At 39.6% G+C, this 27,848-nt stretch overlaps 1 protein-coding gene across 1 annotated transcript; it reads left to right on the forward strand.

The window, feature by feature from the left end:
• The first annotated feature begins 944 nt into the window (after positions 1-944).
• Positions 945-27,321, forward strand: LOC307191250 (centrosomal protein of 78 kDa-like). The gene is made up of 7 exons (XM_079931160.1): positions 945-1,014; positions 1,314-1,370; positions 3,752-3,792; positions 7,247-7,421; positions 13,996-14,131; positions 16,785-16,923; positions 26,902-27,321. Exons 4-7 carry the CDS (start codon positions 7,319-7,321, stop codon positions 27,106-27,108), a joined length of 585 nt encoding a protein of 194 aa, XP_079787286.1. The 5' UTR covers positions 945-1,014; positions 1,314-1,370; positions 3,752-3,792; positions 7,247-7,318; the 3' UTR covers positions 27,109-27,321.
• Positions 27,322-27,848: the final 527 nt, after the last annotated feature.

The raw sequence follows: 27,848 nt of genomic DNA on the forward strand, positions 1-27,848 counted from the left end.
GGATATTCAGTAGTAAATTCTCGGAGTTGTCAGTACAAATAAATAAACAAAGTGATTATTAGTAACCACGATCATGTCCTGAATGCACGGAACACGTCACCGTTTGCCAACCACCGTGTCAAGTCAGCAGAAACTACAGAAATTAAGGGCTCTCCGCAGAAATTCACACACCCGCGCACCAGGTAACGGACCACAGGCAAACGTTCACTCAGCCTTTCCTGTGTCCCTCAGGAAGTGCACACTCTCTCCTGGGCGGCGCGAGCACCAGACACTTAGTGGGAGTTTACTTTTAAAATGCGCTGATACAATCATGTCTCACTTTTGTTTGGATCAGTCAGCAAACGCGTTTTCGAAACCCCAAATTCTCCACACCGCCCACCTTTCGCGCCGTCCTAGTCTCGAAGCTTCCACCACTGCTCCTCAAGCCGGGTCCCCTTGGGAGGCGGGGCTGCGTGCTGGCGCACAGGGCGTGCGCTGACGTCCTCGAGCCCCGCCCCCAAGGTCCCGCCCGGAAGTTTAAACCGCCGCGCCGCGTCTCGCGGGGCGTTGAGGCCGGCGCCAACAGCCGGCGATGCGGGGTCACGGGGTCGTGGCATGGAGGGGGCCGGCGTAGCTGGGGCCCGTGGCCCTGCGTCTTCCGCCTGCTATGTGGGTCCTGCCCACGCTGCGGCGCCGCAGCCGCCGGGCGGTGGGCGCCCGAGGGGCCGGGAGGCGAGCAGGGACCGCCAGGCGGCTGTGGGCGTCGTGTCCGCAGCCAGCGTCCCCGAGGCCACGCTCCGGCCATGATCACTCGGTGAAGCTGCGCCGCGACAGCGTGGCCGACTTCTGGCGCTGTGAGGAGCTGTGTGCGCTGCAGGACTCGCTGCCTCTGCCCGCCGTTCGCGCTTCCCTGCGGGAGGGCTGCTGGACTTCAACGCCGACCGCCTCCGTGGGGTTGACTGGACGCCGCTCATGAGCACCCTCTGCCCGTGATCTGTATCCAGAGTTTCTTCCAGCCACGGCTTGGCGAGATAGGTTTGTAGTTCCCGCTTCCAGGGGCCCTCATTCAAGTAGAATGAGTTGTCAGAACCAAGGGCTGCTGGAGACGACGCTTCTGCCCTAGGTAAGCTCCCCTTCTACTGGGTGGCAAGTAAACACAAGCACAGTAGTCAGTGTTCTGGAAGAAGTGAGTTCTGGTGCTACAAAGCATAGAATCTCTTTTTTCTTTAATTTAATTTTTATTTTATATTGGAGTATCGTTGATTTACAATATTGTGTTAGTTTCAGGTGTACAGCAAAGTGATTCAGTTATACATATATCCATTCCTTTTCAGATTCTTTTCCCGTACAGTTTGTTACAGGATACGGAGTAGAGTTCCCTGTGCTATGCAGTAGGTCCTTGTTGATTATCTATTTTATATATAGTCGTGTGTATATGTTATTCCCAAACTCCTAATGTATCCCTCCCCGCCATCTTTCCCCTTTGCAGAGCATAGAATCTTGGAAGGGAAAGTTCAGGGTAGGCTCTTGGAGGAGGTGCCATCCTTTCTAAGGATATGTAGAAGCTCCTGGGGTGGCAGGAGGGAGCAGTGTGTGTCAAAGTTTGAGAAATATAAAAAAATATGGCAAAACTCAGGTACAGGACTGGAACTCAGGGTTTGGGAAAGCAATGAGAGTTGATACTGGAAACCTAGTGGGGCCCCACAGAAAGGGGCCTTGTTTGTCATGTCAGAAGTTTGGATGTTTATCCTGAAGGCTGTGGGAAACACCAAAGAACAGTGAAATGGAATTCTGGTTTAGAGGCTCACTGGGACCTCCATGTGGAAGGCAGTTGATTGGGTGCAGCGTGAATTGTAATCAAAGGGTCCCACTTAAGTTATAAAAGGTGGGACTGGATTTTGCAGATCTGAGAGAGAATGGGTGAGGCCTGGTGACCAGTTAGAAAAGGGAGGGCAGCAAGAGTGGGTGACAGTTTACAGCTGCATCTTTTTGTGAGATACAGAGCACAGTAGAGAGGGATTGGAGGTGGGGAGAGGATCTTACTTGATCTTCAGTGCTTTAGAGGGGCCTGGTAGAGGGGCCAGGTCTGGGCCCAAGATACAGATCTGGGCTTTCTGGAAGGACAGGTGTTTGAAGGCATGGGAGAGACTTAGGTTATCCACAAGAATATCCAAAGAGTCATAGGTCTGAGAGTTTTTTAAGTGGGTATATTTGAGGATGTTTATAAGCTGAGAGAAAGTAGCTAGCAGAGGAAGGGTGTGAAGATCTAGGAAAGGAAATGATTTTTCGTTTGTTTTCGAAAAGCTGAATACTTATCGTGTGCCTGGCCCTTTACTAGGATCTGGGGTTCACACCATCTGTTCTCTCTCCTGCAAGGACAGTTCAATTCATCCCCTGGTGAACAGAAGTCAGATTATTCTTTGCATCCCATTCAGGTGTAAGAACTGTTCTGTACCTCTGAAGGGACTTTACTTAAGCAGAGTAATAAGTTAGAAATCAAAAGAAATTAGAGCTGGAAAGGACCTTAAAGGCCACTGTACTTAATTTTGCCACATATTTTACATTGAATGTAACAAAAATTTATTGTTGAGCCCTTTCTCTTCAGAGTTCCTTCACCGAACTTCCTTTATGTCTTGAATCCAGTGGGGCTAGCTTGTAGATTTTGGCCTCCTCTTAAATTTGCTTCTTCATCCATATTACATTTTGCCCAGACTATGGCAGAAACTCCTGGGTGCTTTCGCAGCTCCTGGGCTCAGCTCCTCTAAGTTCATCTGCCTACTCGGGTTGAGTGATCTTGTAACATAAAAAGCTATGCTTAAAATAATGCTGCTAATGGCTTGCCCACACAGAGTTAGTTCATACTAGCCACCCAGCGTGTGCTCTACACGGAGGCGTGTAGTCTGCACTGTGCTGGGCCAAGCCTCATGGGGCTCTTTTTTTTTTTTTTTTGCGGTACACGGGCCTCTCACAGTTGTGGCCTCTCCCGTTGTGGAGCATAGGCTCCGCACGCGCAGGCTCAGCGGCCATGGCTCACGGACCTAGCCGCTCCGTGGCATGTGGAATCTTCCCGGACTGGGGCACGAACCCGTGTCCCCTGCATCGGCAGGCGGACTCTCAACCACTGCGCCACCAGGGAAGCCCCGTCATGGCGTTCTTTGGCCCTGAGGAAGGGGAACTTTCTGGGATCACTCCCTTTGTCTAATTGGTCCTTCAGCAGCGGGGCGCCTTTTTCTAATCAGCGGAGGCACCCTTACTCAGCTAGTGGTAGTCCCAGGCCTCGTCACCTGTGGGATAAAAGCCATGCTCTCTCCCAGGCTTGCTTCTGCCAGCTCCTCTATTTTCCTTTGTGTCTCTTCTCACACTTGGACCCCTGGCCTTTAGTCGTCCCCACCTGAAGTATTTACAGTGCCCAGCAGGAGTCAGGCTTGAGTGTCTTTTCACAGATGTTCCCTCTGCAGTTAATGCACCTCCTACTCCAACTCTGCATAGCCTCATCTTTCTAGATTCTACTTCAGGGTTCTCATGAAGCTGTCACTTAGATATAACTTTTTGCCTCCATAGGCACCTCTATGCATAAAGGTTATGTTTATTTATCTCATGTGATTGAAATTTTGAGTTTATACATCTTCCTCCTTAATGAAGGCTTTAAGGGCAGGAGTCGTTTCTAATCCTTAGCACAGAGCAGATGCTTTTTTTCTTTTTATTTAGGTGCTTTTTAATGATGATAAAATGTATGGTTTAAACCACTCATTTTACAATATTTTTGCTTTAGGTTGTGACAGAAATGAAGTTTACAGAAGTCGTGTTCCTGCGGTAAGAAATAAAGATGTGACCTTCCAGTTCATGAAGGCTGTGTAAGTGCATCGGGTGCGCTAAGGAACCTGGAGCTAAGTGGGCTAGTTCTGAGAGAGAGAGACTTAACTATGTTAACAAAATTAAGCCTTCATTGTGTCCTGCCAACCTTTGATAGTTGCATTTGGGGCAAACTAAAGCAATAAAATTTTAAACTGTTCCTCCCCATTAAAGGGATTGAATATTTGGCCACTTTGGTGAACCTGTGTCTTGCGAATTGTCCAGTTGGAGACGGAGGTTTCGAAAGTGAGTTTCAGTCTTAAACGTTTAAGTCTCTTCCCATCGGACTGGTCTCGTGATTTCCTACACACCATGTCTGTCTACCTTTTCCTGTCTACCTTTTCTTGGTGTTGTGCATGCGTGGATTGTCTCCTGTACCTGCTCAAACCTTGGTCCATTCTCATTTGTACCATGGAAGTTTGTCATGCTGGATACTGTCAGAATTAATCTTACTTAAGTTTGTGTTAAGCCACAAACCACATGTTTTGTATATTTCCTGTTTTTTGTGTTTCTTTATATTTTTATGGTTTCTCGTCAAGAAATATTATGGGAAGGGAAATAGCAAGACGTAAAGAGCAAAAAAGTCATCATTCTCTTTAAATTGTTAGAACATCTATCTGCAATCATAATTATAATGCACTGTGGTATGTGTTCAAATAGGAAATATATGTAACGTCCCGTAGGAGCAGCAAACTCAGTGGTGTTGGTGAGGGTGTATGATGGACCTAATCACAAAGCAGGTGATTCTTGATTGGGGTCCTGAAACATTAGTGTACGTTCCCTGTGTCCATTAGTGGTCTGAAGGGGTAAGGAAGCCTGCCTTTCAATTTGAGGAAACAGAGGGTTTGAGGTCCTCCCTCTTCTATTGCTCTAGTATACTGCATAGCAGCTAATAAAATACTGGGTTTATAGTTGACATTTAAATCGCTGATTGATCATCAAGGTTGGCATGTATCATTGGAACTGAAAATCAGAAGAGTCTTATGCTCTTTAGGTTTTTCTTTTTTTTCCTTTGTCTCAAAAGTATGTAGTACTTTACTGAGTGGTTGGGAAGAAAGTTTGCAGTATCCAGTGTATTCAGTTTTAGTATCTAAATAGAATTAAACTGTTGCTGTAAACTGGAATAACTTTGTTACTGACAAGCTTTAGAATGCATCAGTTCATCAATTACCTGTTTGGGAAGATTGTAGTTAATGATTTTAAGAATGTGGCTGTAAACCTCCAATTGACTCAAGAAAAGCAAATAAGTCAAGATTGACAAATGTATAGGCTCTTCATCTTACTGTGTGTGTAGGTTTTTTTTTTTTCCTTTTAGTTATTTGGCAAGGTGTAAAGAACTCTATCACTCTTAAGACAGTAAACTTCACAGGGTATAATCTGACATGGCAGGGAGCAGATTACGTGGCCAGGATCTTAAAGGTGATTTTATGTTTAAACTTTCATGAAAACATATGTGATTGAAGCACATTAATACATTGACACAGATGGCAGTTAATTTTTGTCTTTTGATACCTGTGAGTGCATCTTTCGTTTTGTTGAAAGAATAAGACCAGTTTTCAGTTTGGGATTCTACCATTTAGTAAAGATAGTCCACTTAATTTTAGAAATAGGAGATTTAATATATAATACATAATAATACTTCTATGTATTTTTAGTTACTGAAAACATTGATTGTGATGCTGTGAAGAAACTATGCCTTTATAGTCTTCAAGATTTAAATGAATCAAGTGTCTATTAGCTGCTGTAGTTTATAAACTAATAAACATCACTACATCGGCAACTTGTAAATACAGTTTTTAATGCCTTAACAACTTTACAGTGGTTATAATTACTGTATTTAGGCGTAAATTATTTAATAATTTGACATGAAGTCTTTTTAATAGTTTGATGGTGCAGATCAGGGATAGGTAAACTATGGCTGGTGGGCCAGATCCAGCCCGTCGCCTGATTTTTTAAAGAAAGTTTTTTGGAACATAGTGGAACCCATTGTTTACATGGTAGCTATGGCTACTTTCAGCCTACGCCAGTGGGGTTGAGTAGTTGCAACAGAAACTGTATAGCCCACAAAGCTGGAAATGTTTAAATTTAGATTTTAGAAATTGAAAAATTCTTTGAGCCTATACAGGGCAAGTCCATTGACCCCTCGGGTAGAGAACAGTCAAGAACTTGGGTGCCGAAGCCAAATGGCCTAGGTTCAAATTCCCTTTCTCCCTTTTCATAGCTAGTGACCATGGACAAATCACTTAACGTCTATGCCTCGTTGTGAGGTTTAAATGAACTCATTTGTATAAATAGTGCTTGGCACATACTAAGCACTGTGTAAGTGATTGCTGTTATTTCTGCTTGGAGCTTTTATAAGCCATTGTTAATAGGAAAATGACACTAATGATTTTGCTTTTAGAGTGTCAAAGGCACTTTGAGTCTTTTATGTTTTCAAGAATGTAACAAGACTTTTTTGATTTAAAGTCAGTGTTCCCTGTTACCAAAATTGATTTTATGAATATAAAGAATTGAATGTCTTTAAGACAAGACTTGTGGTTAAATGTCAAACCATTATCTTCCCAAGGCACATCAAACTGGCTGTGCATGGTCCAGGCCTCTGAAGTTTGTGTCCACACCCTAGGTAGCATGTAAGATCCATTTTGTAAATATAGTTTTAAAAATAATGCCTGGGACTTCCCTGGCGGTCCAGCAGTTAACACTGCGCTCCCAATGCAGGGGGCGTGTGTTCGATCCCTGCTCAAGGAACTAGATCCCACATGCAATAAGTAAAAGATCCGGCAGGCCGCAACTAAAGACCTGGCACAGCCAAACACAGCCAAACAAAGAAACAAATAAATAAATAAATACTTTTTAAAAATAAATAAAATTCAGTAATGCCTTAGGAGTTAGGAAAAGAAAATATTAGAACCTATTTAGCTTTGTATCATTTAAAAAATATCTGTGTAGTTTATAATGTACCTAAATTATATGTATAGAACTTTGTGTATATAATTTGTTAAAAAATAAGATGCATATTAAAAAGTTTTCTTATGGGTTGCCCAGTCAGGTGTTTGGAGACCATTGGAGGACAGAATGATGAAATTTAGAGCCTCAGCAATGATAGAATTTAGAATCAATTCCCTGACTTAGAAGATAAGGAAAATAATTCTTAGACTGTAATTGAGTTATCCAACTTTACATAACTGTTCAAAAACAGGTCATCCAGTGGCTGGAATCTAATCACTGACCGACTAGAATGTGGGTCACTGGACTCGTAAAGCAGAACTGACTGTTTAATTTCTCAGCTTGATTCTCCTGGCATATATGCGTGATATGTGTGTGTGTAAATCTCTGACATAATAAGCCATACTCAGTAGGCACATCCTGTTTCCTTATTGAAACATCTTAATTTTGTCCCATTAAATCTTTGAAGTATCAGACTATCAGAAGGCATGAAGAAACCTGGGCTGAGAGTCTTCGTTACAGGAGACCTGATCTTGACTGTATGCCTGGTTTGAGGCGCATCGCTCTGAACTGCAACAAGCTCATTGGTGACCTGGGTGCTCGTGCTTTTGCAGAATCTCTTAGTGAGGATTTATGGCTTGGAGGTAAATTCTTAAATTGAAAATACTGAATTTTTAATGTAATATATGCTTAGCTTTTGGCATGATACTGTTGTGATAGGACTTTTTTTAAGGCCTCATTTTTCTGATAGCTTTTATGTTGCTTTTAAACTTTCTCTAAGAGTTACATATATTCTTTACAGAAAATACAGAGTAACAAGAGAACAATTACCTATAAATTTAACACCCAGACATAATCACTGTTCATTTTGGTGTATATATTCTCAGTCTTTTTATTGTTTTCTATAAATATATTTGTACACTTAGAGATTACAAAAATAGAATTGTAGTATACTTGCTATTTCATATTCCTGCTTTTTTCACTTAATGAGGTATCATGTAGTGTTCCATCATATTGATGTCCCATAGTTTAATCAATTCTTTGCAATTAGATTGAGACAGTTTGCTTTTCCCTGTCAGAAACAATGTGAATACATTATATATACATCTCTGTGTCCATCGGGCTTACTTCTGTAGAATAAGGTACTACAAGTGGAATGACTAAGTGTGACATATTTTTAAGACTTTTCATACACATTGCCAAATTACCACCCAGAAAGGCTATGCCAATTTGTAGTCCACCCCAAGAGTGGATGTGAATGAAGCCTGCCTCTCACAAACACTGGCTGGTAGCACTTTTTAAAAACTGTAAGACTACAAAAATGAGTACCTCTCCCTTTTTTATGCAAGTGGGATTACTCCAAATTTTATAACTTTTTTCAGTTAATTCAGTATGACCATCTTAGCATGTCAGTAAATTTGCATCTTTTTTTTTTTTTTTTTTTTTTTGCGGTACGCGGGCCTCTCACTGTTGTGGCCTCTCCCGTTGCGGAGCACAGGCTCCGGACACGCAGGCTCAGCGGGAATGGCTCATGGGCCCAGCCGCTCCGCGGCATATGGTATCTTCCCGGACCAGGGCATGAACCCGTGTCCCCTGCATCAGCAGGCGGACTCTCAACCAGTGCGCCACCAGGGAAGCCTTACTGCATCATTTTTTTTGTGACCCTTCAGTGTTCCATTATATGAATATGCCACAGTGCACATAGCTTATCCGATCTTGTATAAAAGGTATGTCCAGTTTTTCAGTTACAAAAAGTACTCTGATATATATCCTTACCTATATCTCTGACTATTTTGGATCAAAAGGGTATAGACATTTTAAAGACTTCTCTTACAGAATCTTGGCTTAATCTGATAGGAGAATAACCACATTTTGTTTTATTTTGTATTCATTTGATTTACTGGTGAGGTTTACTGGCTGTTTGTATTCATTTGGCTAGTTGGTTAATTACACCGGGTGTCCCTTCTTCTGTAGTGACAGTTTGTAAGGGTTGTATCATATGCTGTTAGATCCATATGTCTGACTTGCTATTTCTGTATGTCATGGGGCGTTGAAAGACTCTAGTTATTTTAATGTGATGGTCCACTCAACACTTAAATGACTCATGATAGTTTCCTTTCATGTAATATTTTTTAATACCTGTGCTTTTGCGATGATCCCTTTTGATTAAATGAGTAGGTTGTTCAGCCCCAGAACTACTAGAATTCATGATCATTTGTTCTGGTTTTTGTCTGACCTTTTACCGCAAGAGTTCTTGACCATCATACTTTCATGATAGATTTTTAGTGTGTATTCTCTATACACACATTGTTTGAATTTGTTAATTGTTTGTATCCTAGAAAACAGTACTTTTCTAATGTTGTACTTCCCTTATGGTTTGAGCAGATAATTTACTGATTAAAGTGATTTATACTTGTAAATTGTTCTTATCTCTACTCTGAATAGAGGTGAACCTAGATACTAAGCCTGCTTCCACCAAGAGCATTATTTGCTTCTTGTGCAACCTCTGAATTCTTGCAAGGAGTACTTGATTCATTTGTCAGTTTCACAAGTAATTTTTTTAATACCTTCTGTGTGCCAGATACAGGTTTAGGCACTACTGATAAAGCAGTGAACCAGACAGACAAAAGTCTTGCCCTCATGGAGCTTACATTCTAGTGAAGGAGTTGAGATAGAAATTAGTAAAGAGATAAGTAATATAATTTTAGAGAGTAGGAAGTGCAAAAATATCTTAATGTAAGAAGAGTGAGGGGGGCAGGTAGGACTCCACTGGACAGGTTAGTTAGGGGCCAGCTTCACTGGAGAAGTGGCATTTGAATGGAGACCTGAATGAAGAGAGGAGCAAGCCATGGAAGATCTGGGGTAAGCACATTCCAGGACAAGGGGGCAATGAGTATGCAGGCATGTAGGTCGGTGGAGTATTTAAGGAAAAGCAAGAAGGCCAATCTGGGCAGAGTACTGAGTGAAGAAGAATGTGGTGTGACATGAGGTCAAGGAGCTAGCCAGGGGTCTGCTCTTGTAAAGTCTTGAAGGCCAGAGTAAAGATATGGATTGTTCTAAATGAGTAGAGGGTTTTGAACTGGAAAAAGGCATGATCCAAATAGTATCTGAATAAGGTGACCTGGTATAGAGAATGGACTTGGGAGGATAAAGAAGAGAAACAGGGAGACCAGTTAGGAGACTATCACAGGGGTCCAAATAAGAGATGTTTATGGCCTAGGTTAGGTTGGAAGTTTGCAGCAAGTGAAAAGTGGTTGAATTCAGGTTGTGTTTTCAGGGTGTAGCTAACAAGACCTGCAGATAGATTAGTTGTGAGGTATGAAGGGAATAGTAACAAGGAGACAAGTCGTTGATGATTATGTGTGCAACTGGGTGGTATCACTTAGAAAAAGGGGGCTGATGGGAGGAGCAGCTTTTGAGGGAATATCAGGACTTGGATTTGTTATCTTAGATGCCCTTTAGGTATCTAAGTGTCTGGACAGTGCTCAGACTGTACTTTCTATCCAAAGGTATCCAAAGCCACTTTAGATGCAAAATGTTTAAAGTTGACCTTTGTTGCTGCCAAAATAGTAGCCATGGTGGGCAGTCTGCAAGATGGCATCTTAGGTTTCTGAGGAAGAAATTAGAATACACAAAGGGGTATTAAGGGTATAATTACATAATGTAGATTTCATATTTAAATTTATGGGAAAAGCAATAATTAGTTGGCTTTTGGTTTTAAATGGAAATAGCCACTCACTGGGAAATAATTACTCTAACTTCAATTCATTTTACTTTAGATCATTCTGTGATGAAAGCAATTATCAAAAAAGTTCTCCAGATGGAAGGAGTGCCAAGTCAGACATACATAACATGTTTCAGTTCGCTCGGAAGAATTTCTCTTTAATGGCTTGTTTTTCTTTCTTTCTTAAAAGAAAATTATCAAGGTACTTTCTGCCATCTTAAAACTAAGTTTTTAGTCAAATCAAATGGCTTTTCTGTTTTTGAAAATGTTGTGTGATGCTTTAATTTAGGTTCCCAGAAATGCAGATTGAAAACCTTTTAACTTTTTATTTTCTGGAACTTATTATCGTTAGTCACAAATAGTCTTTTTTTTTTTTTTTGGTGATAAGAATGAATAGCAGGAGCAGCATTTGTGAAACCAAATCTAATATGAAACTGACTCTTTCTTGTGAGTAAATTTGAATTTTGAAACAGCAAAACAATAAGGTTTGATATAAAGCAAAATAAATATTTTATGTTTATGATCTGCCAATTTCCCAGAAAGAGTTTTCTGGTGACTTTCGTTATATACCAGATACATTAAAATCACCAATGGAAAACACATCTTTTATTCAGGTTCCCTCTGAAAGTTTTAAAAATTTGTTGACTTAATATCACTGAACGGTTCACTTTAAAATGGTTAAAATGATAACTTTTCTGTTTTGTGTAGTTTACCACAATTTTTTTAAAATGTGTTGTTTGAAGATTTTTGGGTTTTACAAAGGTATTGTATTAGCATAAAAATGAAAAATTTAAAAGACCACCTCTAATTGCATTATCCTATCTAGCAATATTTACATTTTTATTTTCTCTTCCTGCTGTCTATAAACATAATTCCACATAACTTCAATATAATTTGCCATTCTTTTCATACTAAATTTAAATTCTGTGATTCATAGTTATACTTTTTAACATTGTATTCACAAGGTTTCATTGAGTTGGTCAATTTTTTAAATTGGTGAACAAGGGCTTCCCTGGTGGCACAGTGGTTTAGAGTCCGCCTGCCGATGCAGGGGACACGGGTTCGTGCCCTGGTCCGGGAAGATCCCACATGCCGTGGAGCGGCTGGGCCCGTGAGCCATGGCCCCTGAGCCTGCGCGTCCGGAGCCTGTGCTCCGCGACGGGAGAGGCCACAGCAGTGAGAGGCCCGCGTATCGCAAAAAAAAAAAAAAAAAAATTGGTGAACAATTGGAAATAACCTAAAATAAACTATTGTAAACATCTTCATATACAGCTTTTTTTTTCTACTTAAAGATGTATGTTTTTGATTCTCTGTTAATCAACTTGCTTGGACAATAGTGTATTAAATAAGTTGTTAAGAGTGTTTATGAAGTCAAAAGAAAGCTTATGATTGTCTGCCAATTGTTATTTCAAGAGAGTGATATTTGAATAATCAAATAGTACATACAAAGAAGTTAAGATTTGTGGTATCACACTAATTAGATATTATTATTAAAAATTTATATCATGTGTACAGTATTCTTAAAATAGCTAAGTTGACTTTTGCTATGATATTAGAAATGGAAATATATATATTAATAAAGCATGTATATTAGGAATTCTGTAAAATTAGTACCTGGTGGTATATAATAGGGCATCATGGAATGAGAAGAAAACAGTTAAACGTTTTTTTTTTATTTAGCATGATGAAACAAAGTGGAAATATAACTGAAATATACAAACTCATTGAGCTATTTTAAGAGTAATTTTATTTCTTGGGCTTTTTTTTTCTATTTGCCTCAGTTATTTGGAGACATAGAGGTAAGCCAATCAGTATCTGGGTATATACCTAGATCCTGGTGAGTACAGGGCGAAATAATGGTGTGAATTGTGTCACATTTATATTGTCATTATGTATGCCTAAAAACAGATGGGAACTTTTAAAGCATTCTTTTTTTTTTTTTTGCCATACACGGGCCTCTCACTGTTGTGGCCTCTCCCGCTGCGGAGCACAGGCTCCGGACGCACAGGCTCAGCGGCCATGGCTCACGGGTCCAGCCGCTCCGTGGCACGTGGGATCTCCCCGGACCGGGGCACAAACCCGCGTCCCCTGCATCGGCAGGCGGACTCCCAACCACTGCGCCACCAGGGAAGCCCCAGATGGGAACTTTTATTAGAAATTTTTTTTATCTCCTAACAAGAAAAGTGTAATTTAAAAAACTTTTAATACAAATGTATTTGCATTCGTTTCTGAAAGTAAAGGAAGCTAACACATACAAACCACATGCATACAAACATTTTTTTGACCGTAATTAAGTTAAAAAACACAATAAAATAGCACAAAATGAACTGAGCTCCTATATATTTTTAAGAGGCATATAAATCACACAGGATCGTGTGGTGATTATCAATAAGCTACACTCTATGAAATATTTGTCCTATATTACCACATACACTCCATTTTACCCTGCATCCTAATGCTGCTAAACTATAGTAGAAAGCAACAGCATAGCACAGGGAGATCAGCTCGGTGCTTTGCGATGGCCTAGAGGGGTGGGATAGGGAGGGTGGGAGGGAGGCTCAAGAGGGAGGGGATATGGGGACATGTGTATGCATATGGCTGATTTGCTTTGTTGTGTAACAGAAACTAACACAGAATTGTGAAGCAATTATACTCCAATAAAGATCTATTAAAATAAATAAATAAAATAACACAAAATATAGTAGCTTTGAAGGATAAATATAACCATTTTAACCTATGATGTTTGTCTTCAGTAAATTCAAATTAAATATTTAAATGTGAATTTTAATATGTGGCTTGTTCTAAATAAAATATTAACACGTAGGTCTAGTTTTTGCAACCAAATATTTCATATAAAGATACTTGCCTCTTTACTACTGAAATATAGGATAAGTCTCCACATTTCACTCTTTTATCCAGTGGGTTTCATTTGTTTTTTTGTGTGATTTCTGTATGAAATCAAAGGAGCAGTGAAGGTTGACAGGCTTATAGGAGAGTAACATTGACTCACCTACCACCCAGCAACTTGCAGCCTTATAACTTTTATTGTTTTTACATAGAAAAATTCATCTTAAATTGAAATTTTGGTCTAATTCTGAAGATTCTGTTTGGCAGAAGTCATGGGTGTATCTGTGTTTCTGTGTCCTTGAGATTCAGAAATGCCAAAGGTGTTCTAAGATTCAGTAAACTTGAGTGTTTCTGCATAATACATAAAATGTATCATACTTCGGGATTATTTTAAAAATTTATTTTTGCATTTCTGCACATCTCAATACTTTTGTTTTAGTTAAAATAACTTGTTACTGTAGAGAACTTACATTTTTTAAAAATGCTGGCTTATGTAAAACCTTTGTACAAAACGATCCTCTTTTTAATGGCCTTGGCATCATTGTCAAGTGCCTGTTTGATTCCTCTCAAAGTGTACACATGTGACAGTTGCTCTGTAGACCTTTGGTGCATCTTGATTCCTTCTTTTCATGCTTTGTCAAACATAGGCTTGGCCACAAAGCAACCTGTAAGTAATGGAAGGAAACACTCTGCTGGTAAAGAATGTTATGGTCCTGAACCTCTACCACCTGGTGTGTCTGGTTTCTGGCCGTGGCGTACTGCAGAACATGCAAAAAGCAACAGGTAACGTGTTTGCATTCCCTGTCTTTTTCAATCATTCAGAGTCCTTTATTTTGGAACTTCTGTTATGTGAGCGGTCTCTGGTGCTTTCTATAGAGGAAAAAAGATAACTCACACATGGCTTCTGCCCAATGAGCCCTCTAAGGAAGAAAAACAAAAAGTAATTGGGAGTTTCAAGTTGTTTCTCAAGTGTCACAACAGAGCTAACCCCGTGGGAGTCTTGAGGAGACTAAAATTATCACCAATTGTGCATGTGAGAAAAGTTTCATTAAAGGCAGGTGTAGTTGCGTGAAGCCCTACAGCACAGAAGAAGGAATTTGGATATGTACGAATGGGCAAAAAGACATTTTAGACATGGGAAATAGTTTAATACAGAATGGATGAAAATTATGCATTAGACCTATTCTAAAACAACTGGCTTATTAACTCAGTAAATCAGATTTAGTGAGTCAAACTAGCTTTACCTGATTTCTTATCCAGGGGATAGCTGTTCATAGTAATTTTTGTCACAGAACAGTAAATAAAATGGTTGAACTATAGCTTTAGGCTTGCTAAGTGAAATAGATTGCTCTAGATGATTTTCAAGTGACTGACTTGGTAGTATTCACGAAATTGGGGATTAACAATTGCTTAAGAAAACAAAGAGAATTGATTTTAAATAGTACTTGAAGTAGTTACTGTGTAAAATATCTGTTCAGTTGCTCATGTTAAATGGATGTTTGTAATCCCCATTGGACAACCGACTACTTTTTTGCAAATGGTAATGTGAATTGCTGTTGCATAAACTATAGTGTTGAATCCCCAGTCTTTGCACTTGAGTTTAGCAACTTTGTGGTTTCCTATCTTCTTCCTGAGACACTTAATCTCAGGTCCATCCTCCTCACACAGGGTGGTAAATTAGAGAATGATTAATATCACCATTTAAAGAAGTGAGACTGAAATCTCAAGCATCCTGAACATAGGAACTGAAGGGGCCTCTCAGCAGTTCAGAGAGTTATTACCGAGCCAGTCACCTGAATTCTGTTCAGTTTTCTCCATAGCAGAGCCCTCCAGGTCCTTGTTTTGAGCTTATTTATTTTTATACACAATTCTGTGTGGATACTGTACATAATACTAAATAGTTGTATTAACTGGGTTTAACTGGTGATGTATTTACATGAAGATCTAACTTCGTTTTGTTGATATCTTTTTAGGGGCTTTCCATTCATCAAAGCTCGTGATGTATGTAATCAGTTGCTGGTGTTTAGCTATCATATTTATGATATATAGGACTTGAATTGGGAAAGGTGGATGGTCATTCTCCTTGCTTTTTCAACTGACAGAGCCTTACAAGAAGCATTTCCCTCTCTGAAATAAATCCATGTAAAACATGTCTGGTCGCTCTCCCAGTGCAACGGTGTAGTTGTGTGGATTTGGCACACAACTGGCAGCCTTGTGGTTATGCCTGTAAACAAGGAAGCCTGTTTTCCAGTCCGCAAATCAGCTGTTGCCCAGTGAAACGAACTTGAGTGCCATTTCTGACCCCTCACATGGAGCTGTCATACTGAAGAATGTTCACATGTTTTCAAGAAACGTTGTTTGCGGGCTATATGTACAAATTCCTGATCTGAAAACCAATATAAAGCAACATCTCCCAAACCTCTGCTCTCTCACCAAGGCCACACACATTCCCTCGCTTATGGCCTCATGGCAAGCTAATACTGTCAGTATCAGATTCTCCTTCCCAGTGGTTCGGGGAGACTGCATAGTTGCTCTGTGAAAGGCACCACTGCTGAGGTTGAGAGAAGAGCATCTTGGGTGTCAGTCCTGCCCTTGCATGCCCAGAGAGAGAGGTGTGCACCTCGTTCTCCTGTTACGGTTTTCCTGTGCTGCAGGGTTTGCTGCTTGTTGTCAAAATGATGTCCTAGTGACTTGTCTTCTGCGTGGTTATATAATCCCAGCACGCTTCTTTATGATCTATAGACTTTTATGGGGTTGTGGCCAGGTCAGGTTTTAAATGTTTGGAACTGTCCTATTGAACAACATTGCAGTGGCAGTGAATCTTGATGGGAGAATTGTATTACTGTTACCCTAGTTTTGGCTTAAGTGTGGTGAGAAGATGAAATTTTTGATGGGTTAGTTTTAGTTGTGTATGTGTATGTGATTTCTTTTTTAAAATTCTAATGTCTATTATTCCCAGCTTAGATATGTTGACTTTCTGATTATTCATCAGTCCCTTTACTGATGTATTTTCCTCTGAAAAACTACATTTTCTTCCAGACTGTTTGTGTCTGATGGTGAAGAATAAATTTTTCATTTGCAGTATAAAGTTGATCTGAGAAAAAATGTTTACCTTGGCTCTTCACTTGGCTTCTGTGAAAGAAACTTAATAAAATAATATGGGCAATTCCCATTACTAATCCTAACCATGTACAACAGAGGTCTGTATAGTAACATAGCAAAAATAAGTTCCTGTAATTTTACTTAGTCATTGCCTGTTTTAGACTAAGGAGCAGTGAGAGACATTTATAAATAATGATACCTCAGATCACTTTTGTTAAATGTCCTCTAATATTTGGATATTTGGATCTGGCTTGTGTTGTCTTTTTTTACAATCTTGTCTTCTTTCTTTGCACTTTAGTGTAACAACTCTGTGATTTCCTATCTTCTTCTTCAGACACTCAGGTCCATCAGAATTTCCTGTGACTGTGACAGTAGAGAGTCCTTCCTCCTCAGAAATCGAAGAGGTCAATGATTCCTCAGAAAGTGTTCAGGAAGAGCCAGAGAAAATCCGTTTGAAACAAGAAGCACTACAGGTACAAAGTTATCACTTTAAAGCTATAGACAAGATTCTTTTTCAAATGGAAGCCTGATTGCAACATGGCACAGCTTGTGTGAGGGTTCTGTTTTCCCCTCCCATCTGCATTGTATCCCCTTGAATGGTTCCCTAAGCTTAGACCAAGGTGAATGGTGGACATTTGAACTCTAAGAAATAAAAATCAAAACATGTCGTTAGTAATATATTTTCCTTTCCTTAGAACCTTAGTAGATTAGATTTAGGGAGAACCTTAGTGATCATACGATAAAGAAATTGAGTTCTGAATGAATATAGTCAGCTGATTCAGTGTTCTTGTTTTACAGATAAGAAAATTGACAGTTCTAGCTGAACTCTGTTTTTATAAGAGGAAAATATGGCCTCATTTTAAATAAAAGTAAAAAAAAAGTTTTGATGTTGATATTCTCCTTTCCTAAAATAAAAAATATCAAGAAGCTACATTCTATTACCAACTAAACCTGACCTCTAATGTCATTCCATACTTTTGTTTGTATGGACAGAAAAGAAAAATTGATTTTCATAAGAAATTTTTGTACCTCAAAAATAATATATTTCTTTTTTTTCAACTTTAATGCAGAGCTGAACATTTCTAGTAAATAAAGGAACACCATTTGGGGGGAACCTTGTCTTTGTGCTACAAAGTTCATGTTTAATTTTTAAAAATTATTTAATGTGATTTTCTTTTCATATGAAACATGAAACTTGACAGGTTTCAGAACTAATTATTCCATTATTGTAGGACTATGGGAATTACTCTTTGATTTTCAAAAGAGAAAGCTAGATTTTTATTTTTTTAATTAAAATTAATGATAATATAGAGAAATTTTAAGAAAAGAACTTAGAAAATTATGAAATGTTAGAGTAGGAGAAATCTATAGTTCGTGTAGGGTTACCCCCTTTCGTTTTATAAATGAGCACCTACAATTTGTAGCACGTAGTGGTTTATTAGTAAATGGCAGAGTATGACAAGACCCTAGAGCATCTAACCCGCCTTCCTTGTCATTTTAGATGTGATGTATTCATTTCCTTCACGAATAGACCAGGAGATTGTATTTCTAAAAGCAATGATAGACACTGGGGAAGACCAAGAAGTTTAAACACTGGACCACAGAATAGCAGATTCAGAAGGCACTGAGAACCCTTTTAGCTCTTCTCCGTTTTCACAAGACACTACAATGATGGTATCAAAGGGTTTAAGTATATAAGCCCACAAGAATCAAGAGGTTTCAACATAGTTTTGAAAGACGGAAGACAAGTGGAAGAGTGTGAAACTGAAGCAGTAGAACAGAGGAAAAGCATCACCTAGAATATGTACAGCGACCACCTGCAACTGAGGAGGATTCTGACCCCACCTGCAGAAGTAGGCCCATGCTCAGATGCGCATGTAGGAGAGAGGGTGGAGTTAGTTAAAAGTGTGACTGAAATAGGGGAGCTCATTGAAGGGTTGTGTTTGGAGGAGTGGACTCCCAGCCCCGCCCTCACACTCCTGAAATGAGATGATTTCATTTTGAAACCAGTGAAACTGGCAAGAACTAGGGCAGCTAGTGTGAGTTTTTACACCCTAGAAAATTGTGTTTGGGGGAGATCCTATTACAGTTACTCCCCGCTTTTTCCTGCATAAGAAACCAATCAATCGTTGACTTCAGGGAGCTTTCTGCACTCATTCTTAAATAGAAAATAACTGTCATTTGCGTGATAGTTGAGTAAAGCTTCCAACGTGAGAGGGGGAGAAAGAGTGAAAACGTATCCTAGTAGGACCAGGGACAATTTAGGGAACAAAATAATTTAAGAAAAAACCCTAATTAGTATCCTGAGAGAGGTTTAAAAAGAGCTATAAAAAAGCTATAAAATAAGATTAGGGTGTTAATTAAAAAGAGAATGGTCAGAAAGCAAGAGAGGTCTCTTGGAAATGAAAATATGGTTGCTGAAATAAATTCAGTAGGAATTTAAAAAATTTCTCAGCATATAAAAAAGAAAGACACAATGGAAAATGTGATAGAAATATGTTAGAGAGGCTGCATCTGGGAGATCCAACATGTTACTATTAGAAACTCCAGACCCAGAACAAAAATGGAAGGAAGCTGTCAAAGGGCAACAAAATTCCCCACAGCTGAAAGTAGACATCAGGCCTCAGATTGAAAACAGTTACGCAAGATGAGCAAGAATAGACTCATACCTAGGCATCCTTCATTGTGAAACTTTAAAATACTGAAAAAATAAATTAAAATAGAATAAAATACTGAGAGGATACATCCATTCCAGAGAGAAAAATACTGGCCACCTAAAAAAAAGAGTTAAAATCTGACCTTATCATACCTGTCATCAGCACCATGGATCCTGGAAGGCATTAGAAAGATACCTCCAAAGTTTTTCAGGCACATAATTTTCACCCTAGGGGTTTGTATCCAGCCAAACTATCAGTCATAAGTGGAGGCTGAAGAAGATATTTTGTACACAAAGAAATTTGAAAATTTGACCTCCTGTGCTACACCTTAAGCTATTTATAGAAATAATCCAGCAAAATGAGGCAATAAACCAAGAAGGAAGGTAATAGGGGATTCGGTGCAGATTGCAGCTAGTCTAGAGTGGAGAGGCTTCTATTGATTGTGTGATTGAGAGCTGAGAAACACCTTGAGGCATATTGTACTTATTTGGTATTAGGCACTGTTGGAAGGGAGGAGGGAGAGGAAGAGGAGAAGGAACTTGAACTCCAGAGGACGAAAGGCTATATGGACATAAACATGAAGCAAACTAAACTATCATTGATTTTTAACGTACTATTGGTGAGGAAGAGAAGAATCCACTTAAACTTGACACTATAGATGTCCCCCTTTTCAGTGACACACAGGGGTAATGACCACCTGTCTAATTTGTTGTCCAAACCAGAACTTGTCCAAACTCCTTACACTTGAATAGTGTAAGGAGGCGCTCTAATGCTGTAACATCAGGACAACAGGTATAAACTGGAACAGCCCAAGGCGGCTTAGGGTATGTGGTCACCCTGCACAAGGGCAGTGACACTGGCACAGTATGGAACAAGGTGTAGTCTGTACACAGAGACACAGTACATCTGCAGTGGGCAATATTAATTTAATTGTAATAATGGCAATACTGTCTTGGTTTGCAGCTTTTATCGTCAACTTGCATGTAATCACTAATAACTAAAGTAAACTATACTTAGTATGTATTAGTATTAAGTTGGTATGTACTGAAATGTATTGTGTACTAGTATGTACTTAGTATATATTAGGCTCTAAGTGTTTTTGCATATATTAACTCATTTAATCCTCTGAATAGCCTTATGAGGTTGGTGCTAATATCATTCCCACTTTTTTTTTTTTTTTTTTTTTGCGGTACACGGGCCTCTCACTGTTATGGCTTCTCCCGTTGCGGAGCACAGGCTCTGGATGCGCAGGCTCAGCGGCCATGGCTCACGGGCCCAGCCGCTCCGCGGCATGTGGGATCCTCCCAGACCGGGGCACGAACCCGTGTCCCCTGCATCGGCAGACGGACTCCGAACCACTGTGCCACCAGGGATGCCCCATTCCCACTTTTGAGAACAGGTAACTAAGACAGGGAAGGAACTTGCCCAGGCTGTACCTATTTTAAGGTTGGATTGAGGCTTTGAGTTGAGGCTCTCTGCCTGTTCTCTTAAACCTTACTCCTTACTGACTCTCGAATAACAGAAGACTTAACTGCACATAGAAGAGAATATAAATTTCAACTTTGACAACGTAAAAGCTAGGTTTGGAAGGTAGACAGGAGGTAGAAGAAAGGGAAGATGGTATGAATGTCCTCATTTTACAAAGCGTGACGTTGAGAGAGTTTATAGTTGATCAACAATGTAGGTTTTTAAGTATATCACTACAAGTCAAAGAGATCATGAGCAGTGGAATAACTCACGATGACATAACTTTACAGAGCAGTGTGGACATAGGAAAGAGTGTAAAGGAACTAAACCCTTACTTATTAGTAAGTTAGAAAGTGAACAGATAATGCCTCCAATTTAGTGAGAAAATAGTCATGTAAGAGTATTACTTGGAAATGGAGAAGAATTCAAATAACAATAGTTGGACCTCCCTGGTGGCACAGTGGTTAAGAATCTGCCTGCCAAGGCAGGGGACACGGGTTCGAGCCCTGGTCCAGGAAGATCCCACATGCTGCGGAGCAGCGAAGCCCGTGCGCCACAACTACGGAGTCTACGCTCTAGAGCCTGCGAACCACAACTACTGAGCCCACGTGTCACAACTACTGAAGCCCACGTGCCTAGATCCTGTGCTCCATAACAAGAGAAGCCACCGCAATGAAGAGTAGCCCCCGCTCGCCGCAACTAGAGAAAGACTGCACACAGCAACGAAGACCCAACACAGCCAAAAATAGGAGCTTGTGATGAGAAAAGGATATGGGGGGGGGGTTTGAGATGCTGACAAGTATCAATACTTTCAGATTCGAGTAGTGTTCATGTGAGTATTCTCTTTTTATTTGTCACATTGACAGTTTTGTTCTGTGCACTTCTCAGTACACATATCGTATTTTACAATTAAAAACCTGCGTAAAGAATCAGTGGCTTCTTGAGTGCTGGATGTGGGAGTGGGATGAGACCATTTCATTTTAAGCCCTTTACTACTGTTTGCATTCGCATGTTCATTCATTCAGCATTAATTGAACATATTCTGTGTACCAAGCACTCTTCTAATTTTATATGTGTTTTAACTCATGTAATCCTCACAAGAGCTCTGTGATATGGGAGCTTATCTCCATTTTATAGATGAGGAAGTTGAGGCCTAGAGTTATAGAACTTGTCCAAGGTTACATAGCTAATGGGTAGTGCCAAGCCCATTTGCCTCAGAGAATCTGAATTTTTACAATATAATCTAAAAGAGAAATTTAATTACTAATTATAAGCAAAAAAATTGCACATTAAAGAAGATGACACGTTTTCATCTATCCAGTTAGAGAAAAACACACAGTCTGTCTTTCACACACATACATCTTGTATTGGCAGGGATTTTCCTTATTGAGCAATTATTTATTGACCGTCTACGCTGTGCTAGGCACAGGTGCTGGGGGTAAACACTTAATAAAATACACCCCTATCTTCAAATAACTTGCACTCTAAGTGAGGAAGTAAGCCAACAGTTATAGTAGAGGTTATATACCAAGTGATACATCGCTGATGGCAGTGTAAAATCTCAGAAATCTTTTGGAAAGAAGTTTGGAGACAGGTACCTCAGAGCCTTAAAAATGTTCATTTGCTTTGATCTCAAACTCATTTTTATGGATTTATTGTAAGAACGTTATTCTCAATATGGAAAAAAGCTTTCATGCATAAAAACGGTTATTGTCTGATAATATTGAAAAGTTGGAAAGAATATAAATGTGTAAAATGGTTAACCAGTAAACCCACTCAGTGGAATATTTTTTAGCCCACAAAAAAAAATCACGGTTATGAATCCCCGATTATATGAGAAATGATTGATTTCAATGTTAAATGGAGAAAAGTTGAACATAAAATTTGATATCCAATATGATGGAAGCTTTGTCCCAGAAAAATCACCCTAGCCAGTGTACAGAAGGGAGGAAGGAGAGCAGATGACAGGAAGGAAAATTATTCCAAAGCCTTATCATTAGTCTTACTTAAATAATAGAATATCAAGCAATTTTACTTTCTAACTTTTTTGGTTCCATATTTCCATGTAAGGGACATGAATTATGAATACTTTGTAGGAGGAGGATACACTTTTTCACAAAAATTTAACACTTCTAACACAATTAGAAGATTGATTAAACCATCATATTAAAAGTAGAGGAATTTTGCATTTTTTTTTCCTTTTTCCCCATTGAAAACTTGACTGGCTTTAGTAATGAAACATTAAAGAATTTGAAGTTCTTAGACTCTCAGTTTTTTAAACACGTTCTGAATATAAAAATATATGTTCATTGAGCAAATGTTTGTAAACAATGAACAGCTTCTTGAAGGAAATAGCCACCTCTGCATGTACACATACCTAATCTGCTCTTTTGTCTTAAAAAAGTATCGAAAATATTTTGCCATGTCACTAAATACTCTTCTACATCAGAGAATTTGATTAAGCTTTTGCATCATCTCCCAGGAAAAACGCACAGATATATTATGAATGTAGAACTCCTGAAGCCCATTCATTAACTCTGGTTGAGACCTCTTGTCATTCTTTTCTTAGTGGCTTCATAGCGCATTCCTTCAGACGGTGAGCTGTTTTTCTTTAAACCAGTCCCAATTTGGAGGCTCTTAGCTTTCTTCTAGGGTTTGGTTATAAACAATCTTATGACATCATGTTGGTAGATAAATCTTTGCCCACATCTTTGATTTCCTTAGGGTAAACCCCTGATGTAGGATTATTGTTAGGTACCAAGAGTTACTCTCCAGAAAGTGATACCAGTTCCTCTCCCAATGATGGCATATAATAGAGTTCCTCCTTCTTTAAGTGATTGTTCAAAGCAGTTAAAAGGTATAAATATACCGTACTGTTTTCATAAGTATAGGAATTCTGATTGTTTATCGCTGCATAAGAAACCACCCCGAAACAGTGGCCTAAAACAATGACAGTCATTTATTTTGTTCACGAACCTGGAGGTTGAGTAGGATATTGATTCTTTTACTACACTCTTACTGACTGAAAACAATACCTATTTGACTAGCTCACAGTTCTGCAGGTCAGAAGTCCAGGCACAGCATGACTGGGTTTCCTGCTCAGATACACACGGGAACATGTGAGTTCCCTCCTGAGAGTGTTAAAGCACATGAAATTTAAGTGTAAGACATTGAGCCCCAAACGTTGGATGTTCACCATAGTTTGTGTGGGTCACAGAGCTGAAATCAAGATGTCAGTCTGGCTGTGTTAGCATCCAGAGGCTCTGGGAAAGAATGGCTTCAAGATTCTTCGGCTTGTTGGCATAATTCAGATTCTGCAGTTGCAGGACAGAGGTCCCTATTTCCTTGCTGGCTGTCATTCGGGGGACAGTCTCAGCTCCTAGAGGCCTCTCACTTGCCTTCCCTGCCACACCATTGGACTTCTTCAGAGCCAGCAATGGAGAGTCTCCCTCTTGTCCCTTTTGTACTTCAGGAAGAGTTCAGGTCCTTTTCATGGGGTGCCTGAGTAGGTCACATCCATCTAGAATAATCTCCCTATCTTAAAAAAACAACTGATTTTGAACCTTAATTCCGTCTGCAAAATCCCTTCACTGCAGCACCTAGATTTAGAGTTTGATTGGATAAGTGGAAGGTTTGTGTACTTCAGTAAGTAGGAGTCTTAGGGGCTCTGTTAGAATTCTGCCTATTGCAAGCAGTGTCCCCACTTCACGGACCGAAGTGTCTTATTTCCTGAAACTCCTAAGGGAGTTTATCAGTGTTCATTTTATTTCAGTGACCTTGGTGAATGGGAAGACTACCACCTCCGTGAGCAAGAACGGCACCCAGCTTCCTGAGTCCACAGTGTGGCTCTGCTACTTAGTGGTGTGACCTTGGCTGTGCTGCTCTACTTACTCTACTTCTCTGCCTCTGTTTCCCTCATCTGTAAAATAACATGGAGTTAGTGATTGTTCTTTCCTCGTACGGTTTGTTTTTTAAATAAATTTATTTTATTTATCTGTTTTTGGCTGCGCTGGGTATTTGATACTGCTCTCGGACTTTCTCTACTTGCGTCGAGCGGGGGCTACTCTTCGTAGTGGTGTGCGGGTTTCTCATTGCGGTGGTTTCTCTTGTTGCAGAGCACGGGCTCTAGGCGCGCAGGCTTCAGTAGTTGTGGCACGCGGGCTCAGTAGTTTTGACTCGGGGGCTCTAGAGCGTAGGTTCAGTAGTCGTGGCGCACGGGCTTAGTTGCTCCGAGGCACGTGGGATCTCTCCGGACCAGGGCTCGAACCCATGTCCCCTGCACTGGCAGGCAGATTCTTAACCACTGCGCCATCAGGGAAGCCCCCTCTTAGGGTTTTGATGATTAGATTTAATGCCCAGGGAACTCCAGGAACAGTGCTTGACTGTAAATTACTTTAAAAGTGATCACTTTTGGAGCTTCCCTGGTGGTGCAGTGGTTGAGAGTCCACCTGCCTGCCGATGCAGGGGACACGGGTTCATGCCCGATCCGGGGAAGATCCCACTTGCCGCGGAGTGGCTGGGCCCGTCAGCCATGGCTGCTGAGCCATAAAATAAAGTGGTTACTTTAAAAAAAAATGCTTTTGAATCTGCAATTATGCAATTCAGGTGTGTTAAGCATGTTCATTAACAGGAGTTCCTACTATAAAGAGACCCACAAATAAAAATAGAACTTTTCTTTCTTGTTCTTAACTATTTATTTCTGACTTGCTATGTTATACACATATGCCTTTTATGGTGGGCTGCCACAAATTTATGTTGGAAAAAGTGGAATTTAAATAAATCTTTACTATGCTAATTTGATAGATTTTGATAATTCATTTCACTAGCATGGTATGATATTACCAGTAGCAGACTAAAATCTGAGTTCACTTCTGGCTCTGCCCCTAAATCCTGATGAGTCCTATAGCTGGAAAGGCTTTTGGATATTATACTACGAATTAGTTATAACATTTACTCTGTTTGTTTAGGAAAAACTGGAGGAGTGCCTAAAGCAGTTAAAGGAGGAAAGAGTAATAAGACTTAAGGCTGATAAATGAGTCAATGAAGTAAACAATTGCTTATACTTTTGGGAGTGTTTTGGTTTTATTTCGATTTGATTTTAATCCATATACACATAGTTTGTAAACTTCAAAACTGTAATATGTTGCAAATTGGTTGTATCATATGGACTTTTGCATTTACTGGTATTTAGTGATCATATGATCTATATTCCAGAAAGCATGTTTTTAAAAATATGAAAATCTCGGTGTGTGTGTGTGTATGTGTGCGCACGCACACGCGCTTTATGACATTAGCTTATGATCTGTTCATGATTCTTTGATTCAAGAAAGCACTTTTTGTGCATATACTATATATACAGTAGCATAAAAGACATGATGAGACTCTCATCATGAGGCAATGAATTAGGAAAGTGAATCATTTAAATAAATTTAAGATATTGGAAAACTTCTAAGAATGCAATGAAAGATAAAAATATATACTATAAGAATTACATTAGGTAATGTGCATGAAAGCAGGGCATAATCTAAAAAGTTCTAAATATACTTTATCAGAGGTTGAGCGTAGGGAGGAATTTTTCAAAGTGCATATCCACTGGATTGGCGGACACTCATTCAATAAATGGTGAGCACCTGCTCATATAAGGCAAAAGGGGCATCATGAACATAACAGCCTTTCTGAGAAATACTGGAGTTGAGCTTATAGGGGGTTTTAAGTGCATAGGTGATGAGCGGAAGGGGAAGAGTGCACGGGAGTGAATATTTTGAAGGAGCCAAAGAAAACATTGGTGATCATACATTTAATAAATTGGGTTGGGTATGATTTAGGACTTTTAAACGTAAGCATTAGATATTTTGTTCACTAAAGTTAATTCTTAACATTCAGCAGAGTTGTAATATGTTTTGTTCAGATCAGATTCTATAATTCACTTTCTAATTTAAGGGAAACTTAAAGCAGGTAATTTTCTGATGTGGAATGAGGCTCCATTATGAACTGGACCAGTTAGAAATGTGATCTTTCGTGAAAGATCATTAATAAAACGATAACTTTGGTTTACTTATATACCACCTAAGCGTTATATAGGAAACTTTGTTGGGTGCCTGGGGGTTTTGGTTATTATGTGATAATGGTCTCTGTCTTTACTGGTGGAGAGTTAGGTTAATTACAGATTAATTACATTTTGAGTGTTTTAGTTTTGTTCCTTTAAACTAGGCAAGACTACTTTTGATGACAATGAGAAAAAAATCATGTCAGACATTTTCCGTCTTCTTTTATAGCTAGAACATGAAAATGCCCAGTTAAGAAATGTAACTTTCTCTTTGTCTGAAGCCCTTCATGTCCACAAGCATGATCCTGGATGATGAAGGTGTTTTGGGCAGCACTGAGAATTCTTTTCAGAAGTTCCATGCTTTCTTGGATCTCCTTAAAGATGCTGGGTTAGTTCATTTCTCTTCATGGCGTTCTTCTCTTTGCGACTATAATGGTAGTTTGCTGAGGAACTGGAGCAATTTTCATCACTTACGTGGCCATATTTAGCCAAATTTAGTGTAATTATAGGTAATATAGTTGACGTTTTAAAAGGAGGAATTAAATTTTTTAAGAAATGCAAATAGGGGAGCCTGCTTTGGTAGAGTGGGGAGCCCATTATAAAAGAGTAACCTGTAGACAGAGTAATTAGTAGGTACAGTTTTTTGTAAAGACTAAATTGAAAGCAGTTTTCATTGAAAATATTCGGGAATGGATAAGAATTTTCCTATCTTTCATTTACTTTGCTTGTTTGATACGTTTGAATGAAAGTTATTTTTGTCTTAGACATACAAATTATTATTAATCTGCAGGGAAGATATAGGTCAGTGGTTCTCAACCGTGAGCAATTTTGCTGAAAGAGGGAAGTGGAGATTGATAGTTGATGGAGTAGTGTTTTGTCAGTGAATGAGTTGGTGTTGGGAAGGAAGGAACAAACACATTCTTGGAAACTGGAGGAAAGGTGGTAAAGAAGTGTGGGAATGAAGGTGTGACTGGCAGTGGACGGGGTGCACAGTACATGTTGAAGCTGCTAGTGAGACAGTGGGATGTCTCCTAGAGGATGAATCTGGAAAGGGCTGAGAATTTGGGGGAGAGAGAGGCTTGTAGTACGGAGTAGGATGTTGGCTTTTAAGATTTTAGAAGTATTTCATGATTGTAGGTCTGGGGAAATCTAAACTGCTCTTCTGTGATTATAATAACCTTTATCTTTTCTCCTTTCCTCCTCTGGTCCAGGCTTGGGCAGCTGGCCA

This window comes from Stenella coeruleoalba (genome assembly GCF_951394435.1).
Source record: "Stenella coeruleoalba genome assembly, chromosome: 9".
Lineage (NCBI taxonomy): Eukaryota > Metazoa > Chordata > Mammalia > Artiodactyla > Delphinidae > Stenella > Stenella coeruleoalba.